At 47.4% G+C, this 21,112-nt stretch overlaps 1 protein-coding gene across 3 annotated transcripts in view; it reads right to left on the bottom strand.

Annotated features, from left to right (window-relative positions):
• NUMBL (NUMB like endocytic adaptor protein) overlaps window positions 1–21,112 on the bottom strand; it is a 300,123-nt gene that overhangs the window by 86,348 nt on the left and 192,663 nt on the right. For 2 of the 3 annotated variants that reach the window (XM_069644461.1, XM_069644463.1), the window contains exon 3: window positions 5,401–5,572. The exons of the other annotated variant lie outside the window; for it this stretch is intronic. In XM_069644461.1, coding sequence (XP_069500562.1) covers window positions 5,401–5,431 — 31 coding nt within the window. In that variant the 5' untranslated portion in view covers window positions 5,432–5,572. The remainder of the gene's footprint in view (window positions 1–5,400; window positions 5,573–21,112) is intronic. 3 annotated transcript variants of the gene reach the window in all.

Below are 21,112 nucleotides of genomic sequence, written 5' to 3'. Positions count from 1 at the left end.
CTTTAGAACTGCTAATTAAACTTACGGCTTTAGACACTTTCTTCACAAAAGTGCCCCAGATAAGATTTGGAAGTGGGAGTATTTTACTCCCTATTTTTTAAAGTTGGGAGTAAAATGATTATTTTAGGGAGTAAAAATGGAATTCCAATTCTTAATGGGAGTATTTTATATGCGAGTAATCCAGAACAGAACTGTGAGACTTGTCCTTGGCCTCAAGCCCAGGGACTGTACCTCTCCAGGACTGAAATCTCTACACTGGCTCCCAGTGGCTGCGAGGATTAAGTTCAAAACCCTCTGCATTGTCCACAAGGCCTTCTGGGGCCTGGGGCCTAAATACCTTCAACTCTCTCTTCCTAAATATCTTCCTTCCCGAGCCCTTCGCTCATCCATCTCCAACTCCCTCAGGGTCAGCCGCTTCTTGAAGCAACGAGCTGGGGGTAGATCTCTCGCCGTGGCAGGGGCCTCCCTCTGGAACAGCCTTCCTGCCTCCCTGAAACTTGAGGAGAACCATCTCCGGTTCCGGAAGCACCTCAAAACCTTCCTCTTTGCTTCTGCTTTCTCTCTCCCTCTCCCCTGCTAAATTCTCGACTGAATCTGCACCGAATCTGCAACTGGGCCACTCTCACCGACCTCGGTCCTGGGCCCAGCCACTCTCCTCTTGCACTGCCTCCCTGGCAACCCCTGCACTGAGGGGGACTGTCTCTGTATCCCTACAGCCCCCCTTTCCCAGCACTTGTCTGCACTTACCTTGCATTTGCCACCAGCTGGCCCTATTTATTTACTTTATTCTACTTACTTGTACTGAACTTCCCTCCTCCCCTTCCCCTTGCACTTTTCCCTTCCCCCTACCCCTGCACTTGCGCGGTCTGAATGACACCTGGCCTAGTAGGATCGTTGTCTGTCCTCCCCTTGTTCCCCCCTCCCTGCCTCGTCGCGCCTTGAAACACTTGTGTATAGGCGCGTTACAAATGCCATATCATATCATATCATGTTTTAACAAGAAAACTGAAATGTTTTTCTAACAATTACTTCTTTGCACCTAGTTCTTTATGCACTTTAAAAGATATGTTTACTTCTACCACTCAGGCAGTAAAAAGAGTTGTTTCTTCCGTATTACTACGTGCACTGCAAGTCCAAACAGCTGTGTGGAGGGAAGCTGGGGCACAATGTTCCATGTGTCCGATTACTATGTTTTACGTTTTGTTGGGAGTATTTCTACTCCCTATTTCTTTTTGAGTATTTGCCTATTTTAAGGAGTAAAATACCCCCTTATCTATAGGGCTGGGTAAAATGCAGTCTCTGGCCCCCGTTTTTCCAAAATATTTTCAGGAGCGGGGGCAAGTAGGGTTTAAGTTGGAGAATTCCTCCTTGCTAATTATACGAGTCTGTTCTATACCACGCCCAACTTTTACTTTACCAGTTGTCGCTGTAGTAACAGTACTATGCCGCTGTGGTTGAGAGTGCTACACTATGCTAGGCCTGTAGTCAGCTCACATCGCCTCCAGCGGGCGCTGTGTTTGATTGCCATCAGTAGTGACTCAAACACCACCACCCCCCTTTGGTTCCTCTATTTTTCTCTGGTGAGTTAGGCGCAAATGCATACCCAGGGTGACCGGGGCCTCGGTGCACAAACTGATGCAAGCCTGGGATTGAACATGGGGGAACTATTAGTGAATTTGGGTATTGGGCGATCACTAGTGGCCACACTCGAGACCCCCCCCCTCTTTAAAACTGTCTTTGAGCCTCGTCAAAATATTGAGCTGAACTGAGACCCATGCCAATTATTGGTACGCCCATAGAAGATTAAGGAAATAACAACAAAGAGCTCTGTCCAGCAGGCCGCCCGTCTTGAAATCCAACTTTCTGACCAATGGGAGGGAGTTTGAGTAAGGGACCCTTAACTTGAATGTTGTATTCTGGGCCGCCTGTAGTTTTTTTGCTTTTTCCTTAATGGCACACCCACATTGCAGATATGTAGATTGGAGTTAGGACCCAGCCTCACAGGAACTGTCCGGTCACCACAGGAAATCTAGCCCAAGCAGTGCTTTGGCGTGTACCAATTCCCTTTGGTGAACTGCCTTCAACTGAGGTCTTGGGTCACAAGCCTAGTCACTCTGACTGTTCGGGGCGAGAGATATTTGGTACAGCACAAAAACCTGTTCCATGCCATAATGTTGGTGTGAAAAAGTCGCCAGGTAGGTGACTTTTTTCCTGGCCCCTAAAATTCTTTCCCCAAATATTTGATGAGGGATATAATCATATATTCATTCCAATCCTAGAATATTGGGGGAAAGTGTTTGAGTGGGGGGTGTATTTTTGGAGAAATGTCGCCACCCGGCGGCCCTTTTCACAGGGACATTATCACTGGCTACGTAAAAACCTAGCAATTCCCTCCTAAATGCCAGATCGCGTTTTGCCCATTATGTCTGGAGTGCATCACATGGCCGTCGGTGTTGGGCACAGTGATTTTGGGAGTCCGAGGTTTCCTGGCATGGCATTTCCAGGGGTACTACTGGCATGGCATTTCCAGGGGTACTACTGGAGTAGTTTTAACAGGAGCCTTTTCCTTCGCCCTTTCCGCCATTACGCCAATCCACCCCCCCTTGTGCTGCATTACACAAGCCAACGGTCCTCATTTCATCATCTGGGAGGGAGGAAGGCACGTCCGACCTGCTGAGATTGGAGCCTGCGAGACGCAGGATACGTATACATTTCCGCCATGCATTCCGACCCCAGCTGGCTTTCAATTGCACTTCGCGTGGATTGATGTTGTGCCCCTCCCCCCAGCGGGCAGCCCACGCGCTGGGCGCAGTGTGAAAAGCGAGTTCACCTCACAATGCCCTCAGCGCAACATTTCGAAAGCAATGAATCGTATATAGTTCAGCTCAGTGCCCCCGCTATGCAGAAGACTTCGCCATTCCCCGGAGGAAAAATAAAAGGAAGTGGTAGCTTCTCAAGTGTATAGAATTATGGCTTCCAGAATATCCACGGGAACTCTCCTGCCCTCCCTCCCCGGTCCCCGGTTCAATGACCCCGTACACCATTCTCTGCATGCCTTGCAAGAGCCGCTCTTCACCGCTGGTCTCGTCCCACTTTCTCCCGTTTTATTTCCTGCTTACTCCCTTGCCCGCACTCCGCCTTTCCACTTCCCTCCCCACCGCCCCTCACTTATTCTCCCTCGCTGTCAGTGTCTCCTGCCTGCCCCATGCCCACTACCGTCACACACTCAGGGGGCGTGGCCTGGCAGCGAGTGGGCGCCTCAAGAGGCAACACTTCCTTCACCTGAATGGTGCCTGCTACGCCACGCCCCCTGTAAGAGCCGAGTCTCGATTTAGGGCCAGGTCTGTGGCCTAACTGCCAGCATTACGGTCAGGTAAGTGTTTCCTTGGCTTATAATTTGGGTGCGGACCCGCTGCTAGGCACCCCTTTAACTGGAGATGGGGGGGGAGGGATGATCACCCTGTCACCTGGGTGTCTGGCAGCGGAATCGGCACGACAAATAAAAGGGGAGTTTTTTTTCTATAAAGCCTCAACCTCTCGCTTACATGCTTATTCAGGCTAAGAAAGCTTTAGAAAAAAAGCTTTGCCGTGTAGCATCCTGGTGGGATGATGTTAACAGGGGATTTATGGGGGCCCTGGCAGGTCCCCGTGTCAGACAGAATTCTCAGAGCCTGCCCGAGGCATCGGCTGAGGGCGTCAGAGTTAGTGATTAGGAAAAAATGGAAGAGGGCACACCAAAAGAATTGCGGCATCTGCCTTTTGTTTCTTTGTGAGAGGCACCAACTTCTCAGGCAGCCCTTTAAGTCAATATAGCTGTGTGGTTAAAGGGCTGTCTGCGAGGCCAGGCCTCTCAGATTTTTGTAATAAGAAGCTCCGATCTCCCAAGCAGCCCATTAACCATGCATCTCTTTTGCGCTAAAGGGCTGCCTGCGGGGTTTGGTGCTTCTGGGGCTAGTCAGGGGTATAGGAGCAACAGAGCCTCGGCCTGGGTGCACTTTTTGAAGACTGCCAGGGATCCGCACCCGGCACATTTAAAGACCTGGGTCACTCCCCTAGCTCTATTTTTTTACCACCCTCTCAAAACCAGGCCCAGACTGGCTATTGGGCAATAGGGAAATGCCAAGTGCCAGGCCATGATTCTAGTAGGGTCTTGTTTTTTGGCCAGAATGTGCCACTTTTTTTTTTATCCCAGTGGGCCAGTGTCATAAGTGACTAAACTAGTTTTAACCAATGCTACTTAACAAATATGCTTTCAAAGGCATTATACCAACCCCCGCCCAATCCCCCCACAGCCCTCTCTCGCCCCTTGTGCACTTGTCTCACGCCAGCTCTTGCCGTAATGATCCCCACCACACACGTGATGTTTCCCTCTCCCTCTCTCTGCGTCATCCCTCCCCCACACAGAGTGCCAATAGTAAGGCTCTGAATAGGAATCATTGCGCAGTTTGCGCTGCTGGCCACGGGTCCCCAGGTGCCCTCCTCAGCACGGCGGGCAGATTATCATCCATGCCTTGCCAGAGGCGAGGGGGCTGGGGGTGCACTGTTAGCCTCTTGCAGTGAGTCAGCCCTGCGTGCAGGAGGAAGGACGAGCGAGGCTTATAAATGTTTCATTGGCGGAAATGAGATGGCTGGGCGGTAACGGGGTCACATAAGCAATGTCTATGCGAACATATGGAAAATGTTCCGCCCATAGCAGTGGCCTGTGCGTGCTGGGGGGCGTTGGGGGGACGACTACAACACACGTGAGTATTTGACATATCCTAGGAGGGGGCGATTTCACAAGTCCCCCAGCGAGGGCTTAGAAAACAACCTCTAGCGCCAAGACAGGAGTCACCGCCAAGTTGGACCGGCCCCTTACCTGCACAGGGCGACATAGCAGCCAGACTGCACCCGCAGGACGGGGGCAAAGTGCTCATAAGGTGCAGTTGGCCAATGCACGAGCACGCAAGGGGCTGTTTACACAGCACTTTTACTCAACATATGTTTTAGTCGAAACAAAGCATTTAAGGGATATGGACAGTTACAGCTAAGAACGTAATGTACGTACAAATAATATACAAGCAGTAAGGGGGGGGGGGGGGTGGTTACACAGAGATCCACAACACTTCTAAAGCCAATACAGCATTTTCTAATGCAAACAGTACAGCAGCACGGTCTACTTTACAGGAGTTGCAGATGTAGAGGTCAGCAATTCCTGCTCAGCAATGCCTGTACAAGGACAGGCTCGTGGCCAAAATCTCAAAGGTTACTTAAAAAAAAAAACAGCAAATCACAGCCAGCAGCAAAAAAAATGCACAGAGTTTTAAGAGTTTCACAAAGTGTGTCCAAGGGGTTTAACAGGACAAGAAGCGCAATAGGTCTGCCACGGTTATGGGTAAAAGGTAAGTATATGCGACTTACGGTCCATAGGTGTGGAGACGACAGCAACCATCCAGATGAGGAGTTAGAATCAGGGCTTTAGGTGGACCATGGCTAGCCGGGGGTCAGCCCCAACAGTCTCCAAAAAATGGCCCTCCAGCCGGGGCTCTTTCAGCGATCCCCAAACTGACTTCCCCAAACTGATTGGCTTGCGCTAAAGTAAACGAAAAGATGAGTGACAATACAGCCCTTCCCCGGCAGAGGTCACTATCAACTGTTTAGAATCACATAATTTACAGACATTTGGAATAGAATTGTTTGTTTTCGAACATCGACGGAACGGGGACTTAAAATACAGGAGAACACATGCTTTGTTTTGCAACATATATTGAAATTTGGTGATTAGATGCGAGTTCAGACATAAACATCCTGGATTTCTTTCAAAACAGCCGAGGGACTGCAACATGCAGTGCCCTATTTTAATTTGGTTTTGATTTTATATTTGAATGTCTTTATATGGCAATACATATTTTGACGACACAAATAAATATATGTAAACCCTTTGTAGCCTCTTAAATGCTACAGGTGTGTATTTTCGTCCAATTCACATTGAATGGTAGGTATATGTTTTGGACCATTTCTTTAGGGTTGTGAAAACGTCACTGCGCCTGCAAAGCCCCTCCTTTAATTCTATAGGCCTCACGTCTTTTAAATATTCCCTGGTTAATTGGGATTCTAAGGGACACCAAACCCGCCCCCAGAGGTGTAGAAAGGGTAGGGCCTGAGCGGGCAAGGCCCAACCAATATCTGTGAATGTCACTGAGGTGGGCCCAATTACATTAGCTTCAGGTCCCACTTGTTAGACAATCCTGGCTACGCCTCTGCCCGCCCCTTCATTTTCTCATCCAGCTTAAAGCACGGGTTAGTGGGACCCCGCTGCAGGCGCTCAGGACTAAGGTTCTACCACCAGAGGCTTGAGGGAGGGATGGCTGCAGAGTGTGGCTCAAGCCCAAAGTATAAAGACAGGGGGCCTCATTATGAGTGCAGCGGTAAGGGGTTAACGGCACCGGTAAGGATGCCGGTGCCGTTAACCCCTTATCACTGCATTCCGAGGTCCCTTAGCGGGTCCCACTAAGGCCGGCTGGTAAAACCAGCCGGCCTTAGCGAAACCAGCCGGCCTTAGCGGGAGCCGCTGAGGGACCAGGGAGCTAATAACGGGCCCGTAATTTACGGGCCCGTTATAAGCTCCCTCCCCATTCCCATTGAGCCCCATGGAATGACCAGTAAGTCCCCATTCAGAGAACCCGGACACGACTTTGCACCATGGCTGCCTCCAAACTAGTAATGACCCCCCAGGGTAGCGGCCCGGGAAATCACAAAAGACACACTGCACCCAGATCTCTCAAAGAAGAGGACCGGTGATGAGATGGAGGATTGCGGCAGGGCACAGGGAAGGCTGCCTAGAGCCAAGACTGTGGGGAAGAAGGCCCATGGTGTGCAGGTACAGAGGTAGCACCTTGGTCCATGCCGGTAAAATACCGGCACCGCCTTGGTGGAAAGGGGAATTACCGCCCTATTCCAAGGTTGGCGGGGCGGTAATTCCCCCTTCCACCATTGCCCTTCCCCATTCCCATTTTTGCCCCATACGGCATAATGGGAATGGGGAAGTTGCTAATTACGGTACCGCAAATTTGCGGTGCCGTAATTAGCACCAACGTCCCTTAGCGGGTTGGTTTTTAATGCCTGCTAAAAGCAGGCGTTAAAGTATCAACCTGCTAAGGGACCTCGTAGTAAGGCGGTAAGGGTTAACGGTCACCGGTACCATTACCGGTGACCGTTAACCCTTACCACCTACCGTGTAATGAGGCCCTAAGTCTGCTATAACAAGGGTTCATACTCTAAGTGCTGCATGTGGCCTAAAGAGTGCTGGGCATGTGCTAAAATAAAAAGGGGGCACAGAGACAAACAATACATCATGAGACCCTGCAAGAATGTATTTTGGGCCACTCTGCATGGTCGCAGTGGTCTTGGTGTCCACTCCTTCATATTTTAAATAAATCTCTCTGGCTCAGCTTGTAAATACAATCACCCTATCACTCAGTACATAAACAATTATTCAGTGGGTAAAATCACACTCATTCTGTAAATGAGTCACCTGTGAGAAAGGAAAATAGTAATAATGTGGATTCCTGGCTGCTTCAAATAAAATCAAAGTGACTTTGGAAACATAAGAATGATTTCAAATGCTTATATTTGACAAATATGTTGGTGATAATGACTCACAGAGGACGGAGGAACCCTTCTGAGCATGCAAGGCACACTGGGCTTGGTGCTAATTTAATTTGCATCTAATACTACTCATTCTGTAAACACAAACCGTATATGTTCATTTGGACAGCCTCACGTTTCTAATTTCTAAATTCATTCCATTTGCAGTTTGTAAATCGATTGCTCGGTCCCTGCAAGTAGCGCATGTTTTCAGCAGCTTGCTTTCAGGTTCATGACACGCAGGAGAACACGCGCCCGGTATTTATTAGAGGGGGTCACAGGAACCCCCAACGGTGCCTCAGTTTGGGAGCAGTGTTGCCTCAGCTAGCCTGTGCCCACTTAAACTCATCCTGGGATAAAAGGGGGTGCTCAAGGGACACCCAAACAATGGTAGTCATACCGAGTACTAAGCACAGCACACCGGTAGTGAGGTGCATTTCATGCATGCCAACCCTTTGTATTTCGACGGGAGACTCACGATATTTTCATTAAAAATGTTGCTATTTTGTACGTTCCCCCTCCGAAAATATTTGCAACCCCAATTCAATCCAATGGGAAATTTGAATTCTCCAGATTTTTGTAACAAAATCTACCTCCCAGCTGTGGCAACATGCTGGCATGTGTGGCACTTCCAGCGGGGATACAGTAGAAGGCCCCCCAACAGTAAAAGGAAGGTTCAAAAAACAAAAAGCCTGCAAAAAGACAAAGGGAGGAATCAAGTTAGTAAAAGGAGAAAAAAAAAAAAGGACTTACGCCTAACGGGGAAAGCCACACCCACTACCGCAGTTATAGGCCTGGTAACATTGAAACTGATCACATACTCCCAAAGCAGCACATAAATAAAAACGGAGACAAAGAAAATGGGCCTCATTCCGAGTGGGGCGGTAAGGGATAACGGGCACCGGTAAGGAGACCAGTGTCGGTAATCCCTTACCGCCCTTCTACGAGGTCCCTTAGTGGGTCCCTTCCTTAACGCCTGGTCTGACCAGGTGTTAAGGACGGGACCCGTTACGGGACTTCAGAGCTGATAACGGACCCGCAAATTGCGGTACTGTTATTAGCTACTTCCCCATTCACATTGAGCCCCATGGGGGCTCAAATGGGAATGGGGAATGTTTTTTTCAATGGGGATTTAACGGTCCCGCAAAGGTCGGACTACACCGATAAGTCCCCATTGAACAAGACTGGTGGCGGTACCGTTATTGGAGGCAGTCATGGCGCATAGCGCCATGACTACCTCCAATCTCGGAATGAGGCCCAGTTTGTCTTTAAAAAGGGATTCAATCGGTGAGTCCAAACTTGGGCATTTCTATAGCCAGGGACACCATTTCACCAAAATGCCTGGGGTAGCGGAAATGATGTCACACGACCCTTGACCTCTGATAACATCACAGGAAGTGATGTAATTTGACCCCACCCCGAAGTGACATCACTGGAAGCAATGGAACACAACATTTCAACCCTTGACAAAACAGGAAGTGGCATCACATAGCAATGTTTCCAAGTACATTAGGAAAAATATGGATACGATATCACTGTAAACTGATATACATTTCATACAAGAATGGATCTCCATATGGATCGTTAATATCAGCGCGTATAGGCCCATATTAACACATTACTGTGAATGGAAACAGAAATCCAAGGCCAAACGATAATGTGTTATTATATAGCGCTTAAGCGCTTCATATAGAACAAATGTACATACAATATCACCCAACCTGTGTTGATACTCAGGTATCAACCACAGCAGGATGAAAAGCTGAATTGACCTGCTGGGAGTCGAATCTCTAACCTGCAGATCACACACATTCCAGCAGCAAGCGCTCAACCCACTGAGCTATCAGAAAACCAGCCACTCCAAAAACAAAGAGCAGCATGCTGCTGGCCACAGCTCAGGAGCCTCAATTGAAAATAAATAAAGCATATATTTTTTTATAGCAAGGAAGACCACAGGGTAGCAAGGGAGACCTCCAGGGTCGCAGGTGCAACCCTTGGCTACCCCTAAATGATGTCCCTTTGTACAGCTAGGGAGTCCTGGAGGGCCTGTGGCAGGGAACCCGTGTGGTCTTCCAGCTGTCTCGCATGTCACCAAGCACTAGTGCATTCATAGCACGCAAGCTTGGCAGTTGGCACAGTGATGTCACCAGGTCAGTGTGAACTCACACGTCATGACTGAAGGGAGGGTGCTGCTTGTCTATGATGTCTGCAGGGCATTTCGGTATTTAAATCAGCAGGTCTATTTTTTTTTTAGCAGCCATAATATTTCCCCCCAGAGAAAGTAGCAACTGTAAGATGTGGTGGGGTGGTCCCCGAGTGTCAGAAAGCAAGTAAGATTGGATAGCGATTGTAACGAATTCGATCGCTGACATGATTGTGTATGAACGAGAGCAAGCGAAACATTGCGGTAACGGGAAGGAGACCAAGGGAGAGGAAGGACGGGGGTGTGGGGCAAACGAGAGAAGGAGGGAGGGGGAGTGTGCGAGAACAGTAGGAAACAAGAGCAAGCAAGAGAGGCAGAAAGAGACAGCAAGCAATAGAAGGAAGAAGGGAGAGCAAGCAAGAGAGAGGGAGGGAGAGCGAAAGAAAGCAAGGGTGTGAGAGGGAACAAGGGTGCGAGAGAGGGAGAGGTGAGAGGGGTCAAAAAGGACGCAAGAGGGAGAGAGCCAACAGGAGCGGGAGAGAGAGCTAGCCAATAGGAGCGTGAGAGTGAGCGAGCCAACAGGAGCGCGAGAGCGAGCCAGCCAACAGGAGCAGCAGAGAGAGAGAGCCAACAGGAGCGTGAGAGTGAGCCAACAGGAGCGAGAGAGAGAGCCAACAGGAGCGGGAGAGAGAGAGCCAACAGGAGCGGGAGAGAGAGAGAGCCAACAGGAGAAGGAGAGAGAGCCAACAGGAGCGAGAGAGAGAGAGAGAGAGAGAGGGAGAGCCAACAGGAGCGGGAGAGAGAGAGAGCCAACAGGAGCGGGAGAGAGGGAGAGAGTTAGAACAGGAGCAGGAGAGAGAGTTAGAACAGGAACCGGTGGGGGGGGGGGGGAGAGCGAGAGAGCAAGAAAGCGAACAGGAGCCGGCGGGAGAGCGAGAACAGGAGCCGGCGGGAGAGAGAACAGGAGTGGGAGAGAGAGAGAACAAAGAGAATAACAGCGGGAGAGAGAGCTAAGAGAATAACAGCGGGAGAGAGAGCGAAAAAGAGCAAAAACACTGTGCGAGTGTAAACAAGTGTGCGTGAGAGAAATAACAGTGTGCAGGTGTGTGAGAGAGCAAACACAAGGCACCACCTGAGTCAACATCACACAGAACATGAGCAGGAAAGAGAGAACAGGAGTGGGAGAGAGAGAGAGAGAGAGAGAACAGGAGTGGGAGAGAGAGAGAGAACAGGAGTGAGAGAGAGAGGGAGAACAGGAGTGGGAGAGAGAGAGAGAACAGGAGTGGGAGAGAGAGAACAGGAGTGGAAGAGAGAGAACAGGAGTGGAAGAGAGAGAGAACAGGAGTGGGAGAAAGAGAGAACAGGAGTGGGAGAAAGAGATAACAGGAGTGGGAGAAAGAGATAACAGGAGTGGGAGAAAGAGAGAACAGGAGTGGGAGAAAGAGAGAACAGGAGTGGGAGAAAGAGAACAGGAGTGGGAGAAAGAGGGCAGGCGGGAGAGGGTGAACAGGAGCGGGAGAGAGAGAACAGGAGAGAGAGAGAGAGAACAGGAGCAGGAGAGAGACAACATGAGCGGGAGAGAGAGAGAGAACAGGAGCGAGCAGGAGAGCGAGAACAGCAGCGGGTGGGAGAGCGAGAACAGGAACGTGGGAGAGTGAGATCAAGAGCGGGAACAAGTGCAGGAGAGAGAACAAGAGCGGGAGAGAGCAAAAACAAGTGTGAGAGTGGGAACAAGTGTGAGGTTGTGAGAGAGCGAACACAAGTCACCACCTGAGTCACATTACACACCCCATAAATGTACAAGAAACATCCAAGGTTGCAACACCAAACATTCGAGACTTCCATGAGACAATATCAGAACCCATAAGACCACATTTCCACGATAGGCATTTAAAGGCGCGCAAGTCTGCCTTTAGAATGAATATGAAACAATGCTCCTGATGTGCCCTCATGTGGAGTCTCGTGACCAGCAGCCTAGCCAACACGCACATCTCATGATGGAAACGACACACTTTTGACCGTACAACACCCCAACCCTCGTAAAACAGACCCATTCTGAGCTCAGATTGCCAACACTCTACGATTGACATGAGACTGCATGCCCGATTGCAAGCAACCCTGGTGATGGCATGAAGTGACCCCCTCCATCTGCGGGTACAGCACCCCAAGCTGCCAGACACGATAAAACAAGCATGTCACATCCATGTGCAGAGACCACTAAAGGCGGGAGTATATGACTATTGGTCTGGAAATATAAGCGAGGACACGTTCAAGATGCAACCGACGCACGGATGGAGCGCCAGCCCCAGAGTGCACGCCCGCCTAAGATTGACAAAACTATAACGAAGAAGCGACATCTTTGCAGGGTGTGCTCTTAGGATTGCGGAACGAGGAACAAGCCGCGTGTTTTACGAGCTTGAACCCACTAAGTGACAGCACTCCACGAGGCAGTAAATCCACTTTCCAGACGTTCCCTTCGAATGACGGCGGTTGCCCAGGATACCATACGCCTCACGCAGTGGAGCGCACACTTCCGGCAGCGCGTCTTGCACAGGATTCCCTGTACCACTAAGGCCTGCAAGCAAGGAGGGTGCTCCCAGGAGGCCATTTCAGGTACTTGCCTAGGGCTCCACAAGTCGGTGGGCGCCAGGAGCGCGTATTTGGCTCTAAAAATAAAATATGTCACCACTGTAAGGGGGAGGACAAACACTTTGTCTGGGGCAGTAATGGGCCTAGGCAACTGTTCTCTCAATAGTCCCTCTGGGGCACTAGAGGGCCACATCAACAGTGCTTGTAGACTGTTGGATACCCAGGCTAACAGGTACCAACCAAAACAGAGCATGGGTCGATTCACGAAACTGCCCTTGGAAAAAAGACAAGGAGAAGGGCAAACAAACTGGTACAAATACAGTGGTCGAAGTGTACGAAAAGAAGTAGTGGAGCTATGTTCCCCACTGACCTGCCCCGGCTTCCCACAATCCCCATTGCCACGCCCCCTCCCACGCATAATACAAACCCACAAACACATGCGCCTCTTGTTTAAGGGAACGTTCAGTGCAATGCACTGAAGTGCAAGTTTCAACTTCTTCCTACATGTTTATTTAAAGACGAAACCATTCTGGAACTGTTTCTTTTTAAAATAAAAGCATAGGAAAAGTAAAACTTAATTAAAAAAAGTACAGGAGCACCGCTCCCGTCCACTTCGACCACTGTACAAATGTACTTAGTTAACCCAAAATACAAAGAAAGGACAACAGAAAGGATACCCCTTTGGGCACTCTGCGTAACCTGGGCTCAAACACAACAATGGGCCTGAATGATCACAGTAACTACCACCCCATCACAAGGCTTCTGTTCCTAGACAAGAGCCCTGAAAGACCCCCAGCCACACAACCTCAAGCACGTGCCTACTGCAGACCCCTCAATCAGGCTTCAGACCCATGCGCAGTATGGAGACGTGCACTATCCAAGTGGTAGACAATGAACTCTGGGCGCTCACTGGACACCCCGGCCTCCTGGCACTTCTCGATCTCTTGGCAGTCTTCACTATCCTATTGCCTTGATGGACACCTAGAGTTCACGACCACTATCGTCAGGGCAGTGGCACAGTGATTTATCCTTTCACCCATGTCCACCCTCTACATGGAGACCCTGCGACCCCCCCACCCCCCTTCACAGCCACAACATCCACAAATCAATCCAGGGCGAGTGCCCTGCACCTACCTCAAACTGCACATCAGCAAGATGGAATCCCTGCTCCTCAGCAACACCGAACACCCACACATTCAGACCTGGCTATTTGCCATGAACCTCAAGAGCTGTTCACCGTTAGCATGTCACCTCTCCTCCAAAACCCCCAAAGACGAGATCTCGGACTGCGTTGTACCCATTATCTCTCGTGTAGCCCCAGCTACAGATCCATCCTAGAAGCAATGGTCCTAGCTCACCTGGTCGAAAGCAATGTCCTCGCCAGCCTACCCACAACCACCCTAGCAGCTATGAGAAGTGTCATGCATGCTGTTGCCTGCTTCACTGTTTCCTGTAAACCCAACCACCTAACATCCACGCATCTAGTGTCTCCAACTACTCTTAAAAGGATGCATTGTTTTCAAACGCATCAAGATGCATCATTTACAAAGCTGTCGCCATGCACAATTCCTCCTACCCGGCAGACAAAGTCACCTGCTGTCAATGCACCACCAGAAGTCAGGAACGGACCAGACAGCATCAGCAACATTAAAAAGGAAGCAGTAAACAAGCATTCTCAGTCTATGCCCCAGACCATGGAACTTCAGATCCATCAACATTAGACTCGCCACCACCCTCACGCAACTCAGAAAGGGAAATCAGGATCCCCCTACCATATTCGCACACCCCAAACTCACCCAGAACGGTAGCCCTCCTGACAGCCATCCTCTACATTAGGACACATCTCACTCTTGTGATGAAGGTGCAGCATGTGCCAATCACTTCTGTTAGACACGTTATGTATCGCCAGATTTTCTCCACCAAGCTCACAGAGACCGAACAAAACTATTTAAAAAGGTTTGCTAACTTATTTTAAGAATATGTGCTTTATGAAAACAAAAATTGCTTCGAAAATCAAACAGTAATAGCAAATCACGAAAACAGTTCATACACAACTTAAATAATCACTATTTCTGTACATTCAGATTGTTCTGTTCAAAAAGGAAGATTGATTGATGTTTACTGTGTGTTCACAATATGTTTTGGGCTATGCCATTTAACAAGCACTGAAATGAAAACAGTGAAGTTGGTATCTCTTATTTTCAAAAGGAATGATATTTGCTATGTAACAAAACTCAATCAAGGAGTTTCACTTAATTGTAGCTCAATGTTTGCTCAACAATATGTTTGTGTTGAAATATGGTTCACAAATTCGAAAGTACTTTAATCTACAACAGGAGAACAACGATTTAAGGGGAAGAATTGTATAATGGCTGGTTAAAGAAAATGAAATTAAATAGGGATTAATGTTACCTCCAATTTAGCGATTATGTTCCAATGTAGGTATGACTGTTTTAAAAGGGCACATCTGTTGTAATTAATTGAAGCTAATAATTTTAATCTAAATTATTGAAAGGGATTTTTCATTTAATTAAAATCTTACCGTAGCAAAACAATTGCGCTGAGTTGAGAAGTCCTAAAATAGTTTACTGCCACTTTTAAGAAGTTTTCAACTGATCCATGGCACCCTTCTATGGCATTTCTTCATTTAAAGCACGCGCCCAGAATGACATCATTCTTGAGTGGTGTGTTTAAATGTGTTCTCATGACTTTATTACCTTCTGTTGTCTAAAGTGCTTACCTTACATGAATTGTACAATATGTTTGTTTACCTGTTCTTACGAAGTACTGATCGACTCACATTTTGGTCTGTTCATTAAGTAATTCTATTTAACAATGTTTCCCTTTCAGCATTGAACAACAAAGATTTGACCTTGATGACTGAACCAATCAATTCTAAATATTTGATGAACTATACACTTTCAATGTATGCATATCACTGTCCATACTTCATTATGCTAGTTAACATTTTTACATGAGCGATAGCTCTCCAAAGACATATACTTCAATAAAAGTGATTCATATGTGCAGAAATGCCCATTTATTTGTTAAAAAAAACTTTAAAATCAAATCATCAATTGTGCTTTACTAGCAGACCTTTTCCAAAATATATTTAAATATTAGCCACACACATATACTCATGAGCAACAAACCTGATTTTCATGAAATATGTCACAACCGTTTTAAGTCATTGTCTAACAGTACATTAAACATTACTACAGGTCTGACCATTAACATGTGGTATTGACATTGACAGATTGTACATTGGTTAGATATCTGCTTTAAAATGAGAAAAAACAGAACAAACTGTGGTTATTGTTTTGAATTTCATATCTTTAACATACATTAACACATCTTTGCTGAACTAATGCATGTTACCATGTTAAACAAAAACGGAGAAATCAGTATATTCATTCATACCTTTTGATGTGCAGGCTTGTATCCGATACGTCTGGGGTGAGTAGGAATCTGTTCTTCCCCCCAAAAATGTAAGTGGACTATAATTTGTGCATTTAGTAAGGAATGATTTGCCACACAATTTCAGATTTGTTTCTTCCTCACATGTATCCTACATTCAACCATCCAGAGGTGCATTTAATAATGTTTACAACACATTCACAGAGACAAGTTATATATTCTCTAATTGGTAAGATTTGCCCTTTCCCTAGATGTGTAAACGTCTGGCATTTAACACTATAAAAGGACAACATGTACCATTTAAAAAAAATCTTTTTAAAAGGGGAATCAATTATTTTAGTATTTCTCAAAGAACCTTTTGATTGCTAAGCTAAGAATTTAAGGAAACTGAAAAATTCCTCATCTTTAGTAATTCAGACGAATGTTAATAGAATGAATGATTACATAGACAGCTTGAGTTAAATATGTTTTCACAAGTCATAAAGTACACATTTAACAACAAATAGTCCTTTATCAAATTCTCTTCCTTAAATAGTTTTTTTTCTCATGTAGATTCATAGATTTTCAAAATTATGAACCATGTTAAATGTTTGAATACATACATATTGGTCAGCAATGATGTGTGGGAAATTGGTGTTGGAAGTGGCTGAATTGAGTGAAGCGGTCAGTGTGGTTTGTCACAGAGGTTAGTTTCCTGCTGGGTCCTCTCCTCTAGCACTGGCTTTTTGGCGGGGGCTCAAAGCTAGGCACCGCTACGCTGCTCCTGCTGAGGAGGACTGGTGTTTTCTGAAGGCTGCCATCCTCCGCGCGGACCGTGGCAGTGATTTGAGTACCCAAGCGAGACTGTGAGCCAGCGAGTTGTGGCTTCTATGGTCGGCATTTGGAGTCATCATACGGCATACTGTGCTGGCAAGCCATCTGTACTGCATTGGTCGGACTGAGGTAAGGTTGTGGGCTTTGCTCTTCTTGTTGCCTCTGCTGCTCTGTTGCCACTCCAGTGCTCTTTCTGGGTTAGAATGGGTGCCTGATTGGTCTTGTGAGTTTTTGATACACTTAAACAGGCATTCTTCGGTACCCTGAAGCAGCTCTCAGTTCCACATGAGCAAGTGAGAAACAAGGGTGCAGCTTGAGTGCCTGTAGCTGTCCGCATTGCACATTGTGCATGGATCTCAGCTCCATCATCATCTGTGGTGGCAGGAGTGTGGCCAAATGCTGAAGCTGGAGCCACAGTATCTGAAGTCTATGTCGAAGCGTTAGCTACGAGCTGGAGTACACAATCAAGCTGCGGGCGTGCTGTGGCTGGAGCCCTGACTCCAGCGCAAGTATAATTAGGAGCGTTTTGTGAATGCACGTGGGACGGCTCGCGTTTATTAACTTGCGCTGGTGTGCTTAGCACACTGATAATTGATATTACCAGAGTGTATTGAAGCACTGCTCCCCACGTCTGTATAGGCAAACGGCAATATGGTGTGATATTGCCTTAAACTGATGTTCACTGCCCTTACCGTCCATTAATCCCTTCCCGGACATTAATACTTGTAGCTGTATTCTGGTGGGGCTGGGAGCCGAGCAGACGGTACTCAGATTCCTAGACCTTGTGCTTTGTCGGTAGGATAGCCAACCGGGAAAATGTAACCAACTATATCCCAAAGAAGAGCTACTTCCCCTGAGCTGGTTTTGCTGCGACAAGCATGCTGAGTTATACAGCCCTACAATAGCGTAAAGTGGCCCCCCAGATCATGTAGCTGGAAAAAGGGTTTTACTATTACGAGCATCCAGCAGAGGCAGTTAGAGACCCATCCCTGACAGAGCAACAAATTCAGTGCAGGCGGCGCTGGGCCTACAGTAAAGGTTAGGTTTTGGCAGAATGGAGTAGAGTGGCAGACTGGGCAGGCCGTGTGGCGTTGTGGCAGCCTCGGGCTAACAGTGTAAATTGCTGTTGAAGAAAGGATGCCTGGCAGACCCCAACTTCTTGCATAGCACATGCGGGCAAAGGAGCCGTCTTAGTAACAGCTACAGCAATTCTGTGCAGCGCTCGTGACCGAAGGTAAAGTATTCAGCATCCTGCTCTTAACATTGTGCTGTCAATAATAAAAAATCAAAATGGTGGAAAAAGCGAGTACGTCGAGTTTGGTGAGGTGGGGGGAGAGAGGAATGTAAGCAAGCCACAATTGCCTGCGAAGCGCAGCGGAACGGGCCGATTCCTTAGTTCGGGGAAACCGCTGATGGGCGATTTATCAATGTCAGGGCAAGTTCTAGTGGCACAGCAACCCTGTATGGCAAACAGCAGTGCCGGCAACCGAAACGTCTCATACGAGAGGACTAAGGATGCCTATGGCTCAGCTGCAATTTTAAATTGGAAAACTAAAAAGAAGGCTGTTGTCAGCACGAGGATATAAGATCTGACCAATATTACAGGGTTTTTCTCTCAAGTAAGCAGAAAGCAAGCAACAAGTCAGTGTTCCGTAACTGAGACAACAGGACCACACACTGCAGTCTTAGCATCTCCAAGAGCATCCACCAGCGTAGATAATAAAACTCACTATCGAATCTATGTATGAATTTACATCAAGAGAAGAGCAAATTGCCAGACCAGAATGCCATGGTTCTCAGTGGGACAGCGATGACTAATCTTTCAATGTCACCAGACCTAGAAAGACTGCATTCCTCCACCTCTGAAGTCTCATTCACTAGGGACTCTCCAACCTCCTCTAAGGGAAGTAGCTGTGCCCAAGTGGAGGGTTTCGATTCGAGCATCCCTAAACAGTCGGCGTTAATAGCTACTGTGGATGCCCCTTTGCCTTGTGTTCCACACTGATACAGGAACAGTGGGATATGAAATTCATATTAGCCAGGTTGGTGGATATAATATTAGCAAATAGCAAGGGGAGGGCTGCTCTGGCTGTGAACAGTGAAGGGCCACATGGGTATGATTTATCTGAACTGTCACCTAGACATTGGGCCTCATTACACGGAAGGCGGTAAGGGTTAACGGTCACCGGTAATGGTACCGGTGACCGTTAACCCTTACCGCCTTACTACGAGGTCCCTTTGCGGGTTGGTACTTTAACGCCTGCTTTTTAGCAGGCGTTAAAAACCAACCCGCAAAGGGACCAGGTTGCTAATTACGGTACCGCCCTATGGGGCAAAAATGGGAATGGGGAAGAGCAATGGGGGAAGGGGGAATTACCGCCCGCCAACCTTGGAATAGGGCGGTAATTCCCCTTTCCTCCGAGGCGGTGCCGGTATTTTACCGTGAAATGAGGCCCATTGTCTATAACTTCACCAAATGGAAACATCAGCCCAAATGGAGAAATTGATGTGAACTCAGAGGTGTCAAAAACATATACATCAATAAAGCTAATCCTAAACATAGAAGACGTAAGAATAAGATGACACTACGAGTCAGTCAGAAGGGCAGAGGCACTGAGACCGCGACTACAAGACAGAACCAAATACCCAGCACTTGGCAAGGAGCAAAAACCCTAGACTAATATGCACTGAGGAAAGGACTGATACATACTTACACAAACAAGCATGAACAAAGGGAAAGGAATTGGTATCACACAGAGTACAGACCATGCAGAGTCTGGATACATGGATCATACCACAAGAGCCAGAGCCAAAAATCCAAGTTGACACATCTAGCATCAACAGATGCAGTAAATGAGGCACCCAATGCTCTGGTTCATAAACCTCAAACTGAGGACGGAAACACATCAAAAGTGGTACATCCACATAACGAACAACAAGGACAAGTGCTTCTGATAGATAGTTGGCAAAGGAAAATGGGTGCCAAATCACAGAAGGAGGTGGCATATGTACAACAAAACACCTGGCTGCCACCAGATGCGATACTATTTACGGAAAGTGCAACTTCAAGTAGTAGCCCTTTTCAAAATCAATCAAATCTGCTACAACTGATACATCTGATACCAAACCTAGAAATAATAACCTCGGGTGATATCAAGAAGGTGGACTTACTGCAGTTGGGAAGTAGTAGCAACTGGGTCATTGCAACGTTTATCTCACCGGTTATTGTTCAATATGTGATCACATACTTTGAACAGTTCTTGCAGCTTACTTTGAACAGTTCTTGCAGCTGGGCTCCGAGCTGCAGGTTAACTTACAAGCATATGGTATGCCTTTGCCCACTCCATGGAAAAGCCACACCCAATATGACACACAAGAGAACCGTGCAGACTATGCCCACAGAATGCAAATGAGATAGGTGCAGGATGGTAATCATTGACCCGGCAGCTCGAGTAGTGAAACCACGCTAATGACAAGGAATACAAAGGGCTTCCATTCGTTCATGTCAAATTCAGAGGGCAGGAGTCTATTGAACCTCGTGGATGTATTCACACTACAGGAAACATGGGCTGTAGGGAATCTATTTATAGATGGCTACAAGTTGATAACAACCAGCATGTAAGGGCAAAGAAGGTTGCCCGTTTGGAGGACTGTGTATAGGGACAAGAACCAGGGGTGTTGCTAGGTCTGGAAAAGATCCGGGGCTATGCTAATTTTGGGGTTGTCAGGACTGGGGGCTAGCTAGCCTTTTTGGTTATAACCCCGGGGCTACAACCAAAAGACCCGGGGCTATAGTCCCTTCAGCCGCCCCCTAGCAACGCCTCTGACAAGAACTAACTATGAAGCTGTCTTAAACAAGTGTTACATCAATATGAATGATTTGATGGGAGTTATCAGTAATTATCCTACTCTTAAGTGTAAGACGTTGGTTATGACCATATATGATCCGCCAGATGGCAATTAAACTAATGATTTGCTGGATAGGGTGGTCAAGATATTGGTGCAACTTCAATGCGCATTGTCTTTCGATGGCAGAAATGGATATTGGGGCATCAGGGCAAGACAGTATATGTGAAAAGGTTAATCCACCTACTGGACAGCAGAGTACCATCTTAGAGAAGGGCAAAAATGGTCGAACTTACTGAACGACTTCAATATATAATAATAATTTAGCATTTATATAGTGCTACGAACCCTCGGGTATCTGAGCGCTGCTTAGTACCCACGGTGTGTGGTACTCATTTATTGACCTCGGAAGGATGAAAGGCTGAGTTTGGCCCTGCTGGGATTCGAACCTGCGTCAGCAGGCTCTGCAAGATGTCTAGCCGAGTGCTCTACTCGCTGTGCTATCGGACAGCTGTACCCAATATCCCCGACAGGTGGCACTGAGCTCGTGAATCTTAGGACTTAGCAAGGTAGAGGGCGGACATCCTGTTTAGATGCTATTTTTGCTACTGAAAATATAAGTATAAGAAAGACCAAGTTTCAGGCAAAGTTTAATAATTTCAGTGACCATGCAGTCAT

The sequence above is a fragment of the Ambystoma mexicanum genome, chromosome 2p (assembly GCF_040938575.1).
Source record: "Ambystoma mexicanum isolate Mex_15411 chromosome 2p, UKY_AmexF1_1, whole genome shotgun sequence".
In the NCBI taxonomy this organism is placed as follows: Eukaryota; Metazoa; Chordata; class Amphibia; order Caudata; family Ambystomatidae; genus Ambystoma; species Ambystoma mexicanum.
This window is presented reverse-complemented; position numbering and strand designations above follow the sequence as displayed.